The sequence below is a fragment of the Crocuta crocuta genome, unplaced genomic scaffold (assembly GCF_008692635.1).
Source record: "Crocuta crocuta isolate KB4526 unplaced genomic scaffold, BGI_CrCroc_1.0 scaffold344, whole genome shotgun sequence".
Classification (NCBI taxonomy): domain Eukaryota; kingdom Metazoa; phylum Chordata; class Mammalia; order Carnivora; family Hyaenidae; genus Crocuta; species Crocuta crocuta.
Genome location: NW_027533081.1, coordinates 290129 through 301737, shown reverse-complemented (window position 1 = coordinate 301737; position 11609 = coordinate 290129). Strand labels below are relative to the sequence as shown.

Sequence of the window (11609 nt, the reverse complement as noted above, 5' to 3'; positions counted from 1 at the left end):
GAATCTAGTGCCTGGACAGACCACGTGCGAAACAGTTCTGACCCGCCCCTCATGAAGGTGCCCACCACCTGGCTTAGAAGGATTTTTCTGAGCTCCCATGTGGTGGAGCGTGGGCAGGAGCGGAATGTTCAACACGCAGTTGATGTGTGGTTGCCTAATATGAGTGCTTCTCTGTGGGGGCCAGGGTGGTGACAGTGGGGCACGGGAACGACGTCAGGCGGAGGGCAACCCCCAGCGCTGTCTGGCTTATGGATTGTTTTCTAAAGCATGCAGATGGCTTCAGTGGGGCTCCCCGCAGGTCACCCTGTGGAGTGACTGGCCTGCCTCTGTCTGAGACAGTAAGGGCCTGAGAACAGGAACTGACACAGGCCCTGGGAGGCTGCCAGGGTCACAATCACCACACACAGACCTGCTCAGAACTGCTGTCTGACCCCAACTCATGGGCTGCAGGGAAGGCCAAGGTCCAGTGAGGGCTTCTTTCAGCCCCGTCTCCTCCACTGGGTCTCCCTCCTGTGACACCTGCCTGGGACGACAGGCAGTTGGTGCCTTCCTTCCTTCCTTGCAGATATCGGGGTGCTGCTTACTTGTGCCACCTTGCTGTGTGTTACACAGTGAGATATGACGTGGGCCTCGGACTGGGCTTGATCCCCCTTTCCACACTTGGTGGCCTCCCTACAGGCACCACCATGGCATGGGCAGAACGAAGGTACTCAGGAGGTGTGTGCAGAAGGGAGAGGAGGGGCGGGGAGACCGGGAAGGGCAGCGAGGACACCATAACCCTCTGACACCGGGGAAAACAGAGAAGACAAAATGCATTTTAATGATTTCTGTGGCCCAAAGGGCAACTGTGTGAGCCTAGCTGCATGAGGGATGGCGGGGCTGTCATACAAAGTAGGCAGCCAGCGCTGACATCTTGTCCTTTGGCCGCCTGGTGCCGGGCTTCCCTGTGGGCCGCCGGCCCCGGGCCCGCCCCCGGCCCTGCCTCCTCCCTGGCCCACCGCGGTGCATGGGGTGGCAGGACGCGGCGTGCTTCAGCTCCACCAGCTCCTGGAAGACGGAATCACAGAAGACGCAGCCCGTGTGCTGTGTCCCGTCACCCGGGAGCGGGGACTTAGCCTTGTTGAAGTCCACAGCGAGCAGGGCGGCCTCGCAGGTGCTGCAGGTGTCGGCGGACACCCGCACGCGGTAGGCATTCTCGAAGCAGTGCGCCACCACATTGCACTTGTTGCAGGCCACCTTCCACTTGGGGCCTGAGGTGGGGTCCAGCACCAGCACACCGTTCTCGCATTCCACACACTGGCCGATGCCCAGCATGCTCAGCGAGTGCTGGCAGGTGGGGTGCGTGCACTCATTGCAGCCCATACCTGGCAGAGAGGGGGTGGCCCATGATGCAGATGCTGGCCCCCGCCCTGTGCTGTGTACCCCCCTCCCCCGTTCCTTCCCCAGGGGTCTTCTCCCAGGGCCTCATGGCCCAGATCCCTCATCCCAGCAAACTGTTCCCTGCTCACCCCTGCTCTGGAGTCCCCCACTGCCATTGCCGATGCTTCTCTGCTTCTCTAAAATCTCAACCTGTGAGTGCCACCGCCTATCATTTCCGGAAGGCCTTCCTGCTTGGCCTCTGGCCAGGTCCATCCTCCCCCTTCACTCTGCTTCCACAGCCACTTCCCAGAAGCTCCATGTGGCTCCTGTGGCCCTGGAGCACACGGAGCCATCAGGTGCCCTGAAAGATGCTGGAGGGCAGGGCCTCAGCAACTGTAGTAGCCCAAATGTGTAGTCTGTCTCTGCCTCACAGGCGAGGCTTGAGTCAGGAGGGGTGAACTGAGGCCCCCAAGGATCCCCAGGCTCCCCGATGAATGTAGGTAGATGCCTCTCGCTGTATCTCATTCCTGTATGTAGTAGGGGCCGGCCGGGGTGTAAAGGAGACGGCCCAGCCCAGGGTGGACACGCTGGGCCCTGTGCCCCCTCTAGACTCCCGGCTCAGGGCTGTCAGCCCCACCTGCACATGAATCTCCTTTCCCCAGTAATGACCATGAGGATAGAGAATGGTGGAAGACGCTGATTGCGGGTGCACCCCTTGCCAGGTGGGGGCCCCCAACCTGCTGCATCTTCTCACCTAGCCCAGGAGTGGGCACTGCCCAAATCCTGAGAGAGCACACTACAGTTGCCCACTCAATTATGACCGGGACAGAGTGGCAGACCGCTGGCTCCGCGTCAGGAGTGCCCACGTACACCCCAGGTCTCCTGCCCCTGAGCCGGTGTGTCCAGCATGGTGTGGGGCAGGGCAGGGGCAGAACACACGCCACAGACACCCACAGGGGACGGGGCAGCCTGTCTTGGGAGGGAGTGGCTGAGGCCCAGGGATGGGGCACTCACCTTTCTTCATGTCTCGGAAGGGCGGGTGGTTGGCGCAATAGGGGCACAGCGGGTAGCTCTTGCCCCGAGAGCCCGAGGACCACAGGACCAGCTCGAAGTCATCTAGTGGGCACCGGAGCTCCTTGTAGAGCTTGATGGTGCCATTCTGGGGGAGGGTGTAGGTCTCGTCGCAGTGCGAGCAGTGCAGGCGGCTGGGCTTGGCCTGCAGTAACACCAGGGAGGAGGGTCGGGGTCACCAAGGCCACCCTGCTCTCTGGCCCGCCCTCGCTCTCCTAATACATAAGTAACGGGTAACATGTAGTACATAATGTATATATAAGGTATGATACAGACTATGCAGCACTATAACGTGTAGTACATTAATATATGACACACAATACAGAAAATGTAATGCATAATACTTAATACATAATGTATTATGTATATCACACACATAGCAGAATACATTCTATTTACAGGCTACTTCTGTGGTATGTATGCATAACACACACTACATGTGTATACTGATTTACACAACATAGAGACATACATAATATGTGTAAAATATATAATGCATAATGTGTAACACGCGTAATATGCATGTAATGTGTAACATGTAACCCAATACATAATGCATAATGTGTATGTAACATGTTGCCAGGCAAGGACCCATGGCCATGTCTCAGGACACTTGCTCCCCGCAGGGAGAAAGGCGGTTCTAGAACCCCTGCATGGATATTAATGCCCAGGATAGCAAATAATGTGCTGTCAGGAAGAAACAGACAACGTGCTTAAGAGCCCCACAGCTCACATGTTCCTGGGGTCAGGGGAAACTGTGGGTGTCTGTGGGTAAGGCTGCAGCAGGCCTCTCATTCTGTGCGACAGCCAGGACAGTGATTCCCGCAGGACCAGAGGTAAGGCAAAGGTCTACAGAGGAGATAGCTCTTGCCCAGGTCTGTACACGAGGGTGCTGTAGGCCAGAAGGGGCCGTCACAGCCCTTCACCCTCACTTACCTGAATGTACTTCATGAACCGGTGGCACTTCCCACAGCGGGAGAGGGGCTTGCCCGTGGCCGCCAGAGGAGAAAAAGACACCTCCATCAGCTCGTCCATGCCTGAGAGCAAGCAGCGCAGGGAAAAGTCACATCCTCCTAGCCTCTGGCTGTGCACCCTGGATAGGTGGGTGGAGGGGGAGGCCACCGCGAGCGAGCAAGGATCTGAGTGAATGCGTCTCTATCCCTGAGGGTGCTGGGGTAACAGGAACGACGGGGCTGAAGCCTCATTTGTCACACGAGCTGGGTGCCTTGAGTGTGGTGTTGAGATGTCTGCTCTTGGGTCACCTGAGTGGCTCAGTCGGTTAAGTGTCTGACTCTTGGTTTAGGCTCAGGTTATGATCTCATGGATTGTGGGTTTGAGCCCTGCGTTGAACTCTGCACTGACAGTGTGGAGGTGGCTTAGGATTCTCTCTCTGCCCATCCCCTGCTCATGCTTTCTCTCTCTCAAAAATAAATAAACTTACTAAAAACAAAAATACCAGCTCTCTGACCCCAATGAGGGCCTGGCAATGAGATGTCATTGCCCTGTCCTCCCAAAGGAGCCCCAGAGCCCAGATCTGGACACTGGTCCCGCATGGCCGGGGCAGCCCTGGCCCAGGGGCCTCTGGGGCAGGGGTAGGGAAGAGGTGGGCTCACCGGCGATGGAGTCCACGAAGTAGTGGAACTTCCTCTTGAAAACGTCCAGGGTGTGGCCCAGGACCTGGCGGTAGTCGGCTTTGCCCTGGGCGATCAGGTTCAGCTGCTTCTCGACTGCGCTGCGGATGGTGGGGAGCACCAGCTCTGCGTCTGCAAGTGGGGGAGCACTGCTGTGAGCACTTGTGCTGGGGGGCTGTGGCTGCTTCCGCCAGCTCCAGCTGTAGTCCTGTGCCCCTGGGCCTTTCCGGATCTCCTACACGGAAAATCCGGTGTGGAGTGGCCAGGGCATTGTGTCTCTAAGACTGTGTCACAGTTCCTGGAAGTCCTCAGGCCGGGTCTGTGCCCTGCCGTCTCCCTGGAGACCCCCCGAACCTCTTTGGGACAGAGCAAAGAGCTCGGTCGGCAAGGAGGGCCCGGTCTGCGGGGAAAAGCCCCTTGATTCTCCTCTCTTGGATCCTTTGCCTTCGTCCATTCATCCATCCACCACACAGGGACCCTGCTGGGGCACATCCTGGGTGGGGGGCATGTAGCACTGTTCTAGGGGGAGGTGACTTGCTGCAGGGCCATGGCCTGCCAGAGGCTGTGGGCTGATGAACGCAGAGCCGCGGCCCAGGCCAAAGCCAGGGAGCAACAGCCTGCCAGACTCACCACTATTTTTTTTCTTTTTTAATTTTTTAAAAATGTTTATTCATTTTTGAGAGAGAGAGAGCACAAGTGGGGGGAGGGACAGAGAGAGAGGAAGACACAGAATCTGAAGCAGACTCCAGACTCTGAGCTGTCAGCACAGAGCCCGATGTGGGGCTCAAACTTATGAACCGCGAGATCATGACCTGAGCTGAAGTCTGACACTCAACTGACTGTGCCCCCCAGGCACCCCACGGACTCACCAATCTTGTAGTAGCCGTGCACCAGGACGATGCCAAGGTTGGTGGGTTTGAGCCGGCGTCCGCTCTCCACAGTGACGTAGTTGCGCTGGCAGATGTTGTTGATGTGCACGGGGATGCTGGCGTCTGTCCCTGAAACATGTAGCAACACATAGCAATACGCAACAACACATAGCAAGTGTTCTCTAGCCGGCTCCCCATCAGACCACAGGCTCCACCTTTGCCCCCACTCACACACGGCCCCTAGTTCTCAGCCCCTTCCCCTCTGTTTCCGGCGAGCACTGTGCTGGGCACCACACAGTGTGTTTCGAGAATGGTCTTGTGAATCCAAAAACGGCCCTCCCAGCGCCGGGTGCTTAACCCCTCTCCACAGTCAACAGAGGCTCATGGAGGTAAGGAACTCTACCAAGATCACGGGAGCTCAGTCTGCCTGCCCCTCACATTTGGTAAATGTAACCTCCTTGGCCTCTCCCTGCCTCAATCCTGAGATGCCCACACCTTCTGGAACCAGGTCTCAAGACCTCTGAACACGGAGGAGGTCCCATGCTCACTGCTGAATTGTCCCCTCTGAAACCTGCTCAAAACTGCCCACTTTCTGGCTCCCAGATCTCTTGTGACCAGATTCCAGGACGGCACCTCCCCTAGAGACTTCAGGGTCACCTGGCACTGCCAGATGCTGCCGTCACTGCTCCCCCGTGCTGAGGAGCCTCCTCAGATGGTCTCAGAGGCTAAGGAGGACACTGTCGTACTGCACCTGAAGGACGAGGCTGGGATTGGGACCTGAGCCCCAGCACACTCCCTGCTATGCCCAGTGCATGCTTGCCAGTTCCTTTTCACACAGCCCTGGGGGCCCCTGGTTCACAGAGCCCCCCAGGGCTGCTGTCTTGTTCAGGTCATGGGAGCCCTCTTCACGGGCTCATTTGGGTTATGGGGTCTGGGCTGCTGTCCAGTGTGTGGCTGCAGGGAGCCACAGACGTCTCGTCATCAGGGAAGGACAGAGGATGCTGGGGGAGCAGCACCCGCACACCACTGTCACCAAACTCAGGTGAGACGTTCCCTGATAGTCACCTGTCACAACTGTTAGTGATAGAGCAAGACTCAGGTAACAGCAACCTGGATTGTTCTGGCCCTCCAGAGCTGGGTCAGCTAGTGCAGCACATCAAGGAACAGGCAGTGCCCATTAGAGCGAACACTGCCTGGGGACTCACACCCTGGGCTGTGGCTACTAGGTGCTAGGCATGGAGGGGTCACTGAGCAGGTCTGGAAGCACTGTCTTCTGGGCCCCGGTCCTGGGTGGGCAGGAGGGCGGGCGCACCCACCGATGCCGTGCTTCTCCATGAGTGTGATGAGCTCAGCCTCCGTCAGGTAGTCAGGCGGGCTCGTCTGCTTCTCTACCATCTTTATCTCGCTCACGGCGAAAGTGTCGCCCCTCTGACAGGTGGGCAGGCTCTCCTCCAGAGGCACACTCTGCCAGGGCATGATCTCCGTGAACCCTGCAGGGATAGGGTGCTGTCACTTGGGATCCCGGTCCCGGCGGCCTCCCTCCCCAGGTCCCGCGGAGAATGCTCTGTCCATCTGTGGGGGTGAGTGAGGAGCCAGGCTGGGGCCTGCAGTTTTACCTGGAGAGATGACGGTCTTCCCTGTGCAGGTGAAGTGCTCGGGCCCGATTCGGAAGGAAATGGTGCTCTGGAGGTACTTGCAGTCATAGCTAACAGTGGCGATGAAGTGTCTGGTGATGTACTCATACAGCCGCCACGCCTCGCTCCCTGCATTAGGCATGGAAGCTGGTCACCGGCCGGAGGCTCTGGCTCTAAGGATCCCCACCCCCATCGCTCTCACTCAGGGCCAGGGCCCCGGCCATCAGCACAGGATGCTGAAGCTCGAGAGAGGAGGAAACGCACAGGAAGGGAAAGTGAGTCCCCTGTGCTGTGGTGGTGCCTTCACAGTTACAGCTCCGACCTCTGCTTCCAGATGGGACTGCTCTTCAGGGCCTGGCCTGGCCCCAGCTGGTGACTGCAAGCTTGGGCGGGACACAGTGGCTCCTGTCTTCTACCTGCACGGTTCTCCCTTTCCCTGCCTCCTCCCAGTACACGGGCCCCTGGTGCCGCCTTGGTCGGGTGGGAAGCAGGGGGCACACCCAGTGGTTGGGCCCCAGTACTCCCTGTCTTGGTCCCGTCCTGTCCCCTCCTTGCCCATCTGCCTCCCCCTCCTGCCTCCCACGAGCGGCCGCCTGCACCTGCACTCAGGTATACCACCCCACACCTGGTGCCACCACTTTCCTCCTGTCTTGCCCCACGGCAACAGGACACAACCTCCAGGTGACCCCCCCCAACAGCCGGGGGCAGGTGGGGGAAGGAGGGAGCCCCCACATCGCCAACGGGGCCTGACATTGTCCTAAGGCGCCACGTGACTGTAGCTTCCCACCCAGAAGCTTGGTGTGTGTGTGAGTGACCGTGCGAGTGCTGGGGGGAGTGCCCAATACCTAATTCAGCCTCTGTGGCAGACCTCATGGGGGTGATGGGGGGATGGTCACCAGCATCATGGCCTTTCCGTGGGCGGTTGATGCCCTCTGTTAACAACCGCTTCACCTGAGGGACAGAAGACAAAGCAGTGAGTCTGGGCACAGCTGCCTTCCCACAGGGAGGAGCCAGCACTAGTTCTGGGCTTGGCCAAAGTGCCCGGCAACAGGCCTGTGCGGTGGCTCTGCTCACCGTGTCGGCCCAGTAGGGGTGGTTGGCCTGCTGCCGCAGAGGGCCCTTCAGGTCAAAGTTCTCGGGGTAGTGGGTGGTCTCAGTCCGCGGGTAGCTGATGTAGCCTTGCGTGTAGAGCCGCTCGGCGGTCTGCATGGCGTGCTGTGGCCCCATGCCTGCAAGGGATGGGAGGCTCAGTGGACCAGAATGCCGGGGATGGCTGGGTCCCTGCCTATGGGCCCGGGCACTCAGGCTCCCCACCAAAGGGGGCCAGAGCCTCCCGGCAGGTGAAGGTAGTTCTGAGTGGGCACAGCTAGAGCACAGAGCTGCTGGCCAGGCTGTTGTGCCCATACAGCCTTACCCAAGGCTGAGGTCCTGAACCTGTAAAGGTGGACCCAGGACAGGGATGCGCCACAGTGTCACCCTCACAACACTGGTGGCTATGCCGATGAAATGTGGCCTGCAAAGCGCTGATCTCTCACACTCTGGCCATGGAGTGCGGCTGTGCCTCAGCGTCTGCCAATGTCCCACTATGACTGGAGAATTAGCACACGCCCCCTGTTCTGAGCTCCGTGGGTGTTTCTGTCCTCGTGGCACTCCAGGACCACTGAGGGAGGGCAGCAGCGGCTGGCACTCAGCTACCAGCCACTCAGTGTCCTTGCTGCCCTCCGAGGATCCCTGAAGGTGCCGTGCTGAGGACACTGGCCATGGTTTCCCCAGGCTGCATAGGCCACCAGTGCCTTGAGGCCAACAGCTGTCAGGGACGGCCAACTTTCCGGTCCAAACCCCTTCTCCCTCCTGGGGCAACGGGGCTCAGAGACGTTACATCAACACTGGTCACACTGGCCCCTGCAGGACATCAGCCTGGGGCTTTGACCTCCACCCCTTGGCCTCTCCCCCTACACCAGTGAAACTGTTCTGGGGCGCTAAAGTCAGGATGTCTCTCATGGGTATCAGTAGCAGCAGTCGTTATCACTGCTACCATTAGGATACACCATTACAATCATTTAATCCTGAGAACAATCAGCCCTGAGAGATGGTTACATGCCACTCTCTGTTTCCTTGTAAGGAAACCAAGGCTCCAGGACAAGAAAGAAAGTAGCCAAGCTGACACTGGACAGGGTTTGGGTCTGCAGCTGGAACTCCATGGTCTAATGCCTCCGAGGGGACTTCACTGCGCCAGTGACACATGGGTCTGCCCTGCAGGTGATCCCCGACCATGGCCTTCCATGTGTTCGGCTCTGGCAGCAGCTGCATGGACGTTCAATAATATGAAATGGTCTGTTTTCCCCAAATAAGTTCAAAGGTGCTATTGCATATTAACCAATAGTCCTCCAAAATGGAATCCTCTCTCATGTTTGTTATTACTTATTTCCACTCTGGAAATGAAATCAGCATGAGGCTCAGATTCCCACTAAGCCTGGAATGACACTGCAGGTGAGCGGTTGCTTAACATAGGTGAGCACGGAGTGGGATTCTCAGCACAGGTGCAAATGGCGAGAGTGGGGTGGGCACTCAGCACAGGTGGGCATGGAGGGAGCGTGAAAGCATCAGCATCGCCCTGCATGCCCAGGCACTGCACCAGGGCTGAATGGCTCACCACATGCCTGCCCCAAGCATTCGGGGGCTCTAGAGAAATGCCCTACATACCCAGAGAAGAGCTAGCTACTCGAAGCATCTCCACAGTGTTCAGGGCAAGGGGCCTCTGCTTGGCCTTCTCTTTCCGGCTTGTGGCCTCCACCTAGAAGACAGAACAGATTCTGGATTTGAGGGGGTGGGGCAAAGAGGTCGTAATAGAGTCAGGAGGTATGGGCGGAAGGTCTGGTTTCATTCATTTGGTCTCCCTGCTTCTCAGTTTCACTCTTCATGGTGGTCTCAAGACTTGAATATTTATTCAGGCCAAGGAAGGGAAAAAGAAAATTCTTTCCAAGAGAACTTTCTAGGGAGGGAGAAAACTTGGAGGAACGGGGAAGAGCCAAGAGAAGGGGCTGCAAACAAAATCCTAGAGGAGCCAGTGGCAGCTGAGTCACGGGGACGGCAGGCGAGGGCTGGAGAAGGCCATGGAGTGCAGGCCTGTCTCTGGGGCAGCCGCCTGCACTCACTGCACCTGAATGCTTCCACAGGGACTATTAGTACTGCTGCATCTTCCCATTCATCAACAAAAAGTGCAAGTCAGGACTTTCACGTGAAGTCCTGTAATTTTCAAATGTTGGTAATCATTTGCATAAACACTGCACAGTTTAGATAAAATACTGGTCAGCTTCCAACTCTGGGCAGAACAGTTGTTGGAAAGGAGGACTCTGTCTTGCCTGTGGCAAAAACAATCTAAACAACTCAACTCCAACACCTTGTCCCTCCCAATTCCATGGAGACCTGGCCAAGGCAGTGCCTTCTGAATTCCAGACAGAACAATGTGGGGGGTTAGTTTAGGCCAAAATGGGTACATGCTGCAGTTACTGCAAGCAGTTCTGTAACCATTCTTCTTTCCAAAATATGTCTGTGTTTCAAAGAGGGAGAGAAAGATTGGACTCTAGGTCACAAGCTACTCTTCTAGTCAGAGGCTTCCAAGGTCTACTCCCAGCCAGGGTGAACGTGATAGATGCGGGTGGGGCAGGCCCACCTGGGCTTCCTTCTCTAGTTTTGTCATGTTTAAAAACATCTGTGCGATCTCCCGGTCGAACACTCGCACTCGGTCCCAGTCCAAAAGAAGAGATCTGTCTTTATCGGCATTAACCTGGAGGAAAAAGGAGAAAACAGGAGATAAAATATCCAGGTAAGCCCCCTGCCAGGAGAGAGAATCAAGGCAGATGAAGCTGGTCCTTGTCTGGGAGCAAAATGGTCCCAGCTCTCAGGTCTCACAGCCATACCTGTACAGGTGTGCAGGTGCACAGATATGCAGGCTGAGACCCAGCCCCGGCCCAAGGGAAGGCTGCCCTGACTCCAGGCCTCTCCCCTCAGACCAGGCAGGTGGTCTCACAAGGGAGCCCCAAGCCAAGGCTGTGTCCTTAAGGACCGTCAGAACCTCTGCCTTCAATGCCATCTCTGCCCACCATCCCAACACCCGGACAGCACTAGGTGCGGCCCTTCCAAGGGCCCACAGCCCTATGTCAACCAGACTGGCTCTGTATTATATTTTAAACCTTATAAGAAGCTTACATGGAGGATTTTATTTGGAGTAAGGGTTCTAAGACTTTAAAAAGTTTGAAAGTCAGTGGCCTGTGGCCCTCAGTTCAGTCCTTGGACCTGTCCATCACAGCTGATGGCCCTAGGGGTGACTGTACCCTGCACTGCCAAAGCAGAGTTCATTCCTGCTTATCCAAATTCAATGCATCCAGGCCTAACCTCATCCTGCCTCTCCATGAAGGCTGGGGTCCCTTCCCTGGGCACCCCGCAGACCACTCTCTGGCCTCTCCTCTGTGTCCTTGGCCTTGCATGGCTATGATGAGGATGGAAGACCCTCAGAGTCCACAGCCCGAAGCTCGAAAGACCCAGTGTGCATAGGGGAAGGAAACCAAACCTTGGCCTGCAGCACCCAGTAGGTCTCAGGTTTGAAGGACTGGATTTTATCATGTCTCTCCACGCAGAAGCCCAGGGTAGGGGTTTGACATGGTCCAAAGGAGATGAGGGAGCTGTCTAGATTGCCGTATTTTCCCTGGAAGTATTTAGTCTGAAACCTATCAAGAGGATGGGGCAGAGAAAGATATTCCAGTTATGTATTCACTCAAGACACCATCGCTGACCACCCATGTGAATCCAGCATGGGGCTAGTGGTAGGTGCAGGGAGGACACCAAGGTGGCTTCCCTGCTCAGAAGACAGGGGACAGGGTGACGACATGCTCAGCAGGGGGACTGGGGAGGGTGTGTGCAGGCAGAGAGGAAGCGTATGTGCGTGCACGTGGCCCAGAAGGCAAGAGAGAAGAGCAGAGGTTCCACCTGTCCTGGGTCTGGGAAGCCCTCCTACTATGTTCCATCCTCCCACCCCCCTCCCCTGA

The 11609-nt window shown here is 57.1% G+C and overlaps 1 protein-coding gene across 2 annotated transcripts in view; it reads right to left on the bottom strand.

The window, feature by feature from the left end:
• Positions 1-793: 793 nt before the first annotated feature.
• The window catches only part of TOP3B (DNA topoisomerase III beta), a 21333-nt gene continuing 10517 nt past the window's right edge, over positions 794-11609 (bottom strand). For both annotated transcript variants that reach the window (XM_077745897.1, XM_077745898.1), the window contains exons 7-18: positions 11135-11291; positions 10238-10351; positions 9268-9358; positions 7639-7793; positions 7410-7515; positions 6547-6693; positions 6247-6420; positions 4931-5059; positions 4044-4193; positions 3367-3467; positions 2374-2575; positions 794-1364 (exon numbers count right to left, since the gene is read on the bottom strand). In XM_077745897.1, coding sequence (XP_077602023.1) covers positions 883-1364; positions 2374-2575; positions 3367-3467; positions 4044-4193; positions 4931-5059; positions 6247-6420; positions 6547-6693; positions 7410-7515; positions 7639-7793; positions 9268-9358; positions 10238-10351; positions 11135-11291 — 2008 coding nt within the window. In that variant the 3' untranslated portion in view covers positions 794-882. The remainder of the gene's footprint in view (positions 1365-2373; positions 2576-3366; positions 3468-4043; positions 4194-4930; positions 5060-6246; positions 6421-6546; positions 6694-7409; positions 7516-7638; positions 7794-9267; positions 9359-10237; positions 10352-11134; positions 11292-11609) is intronic.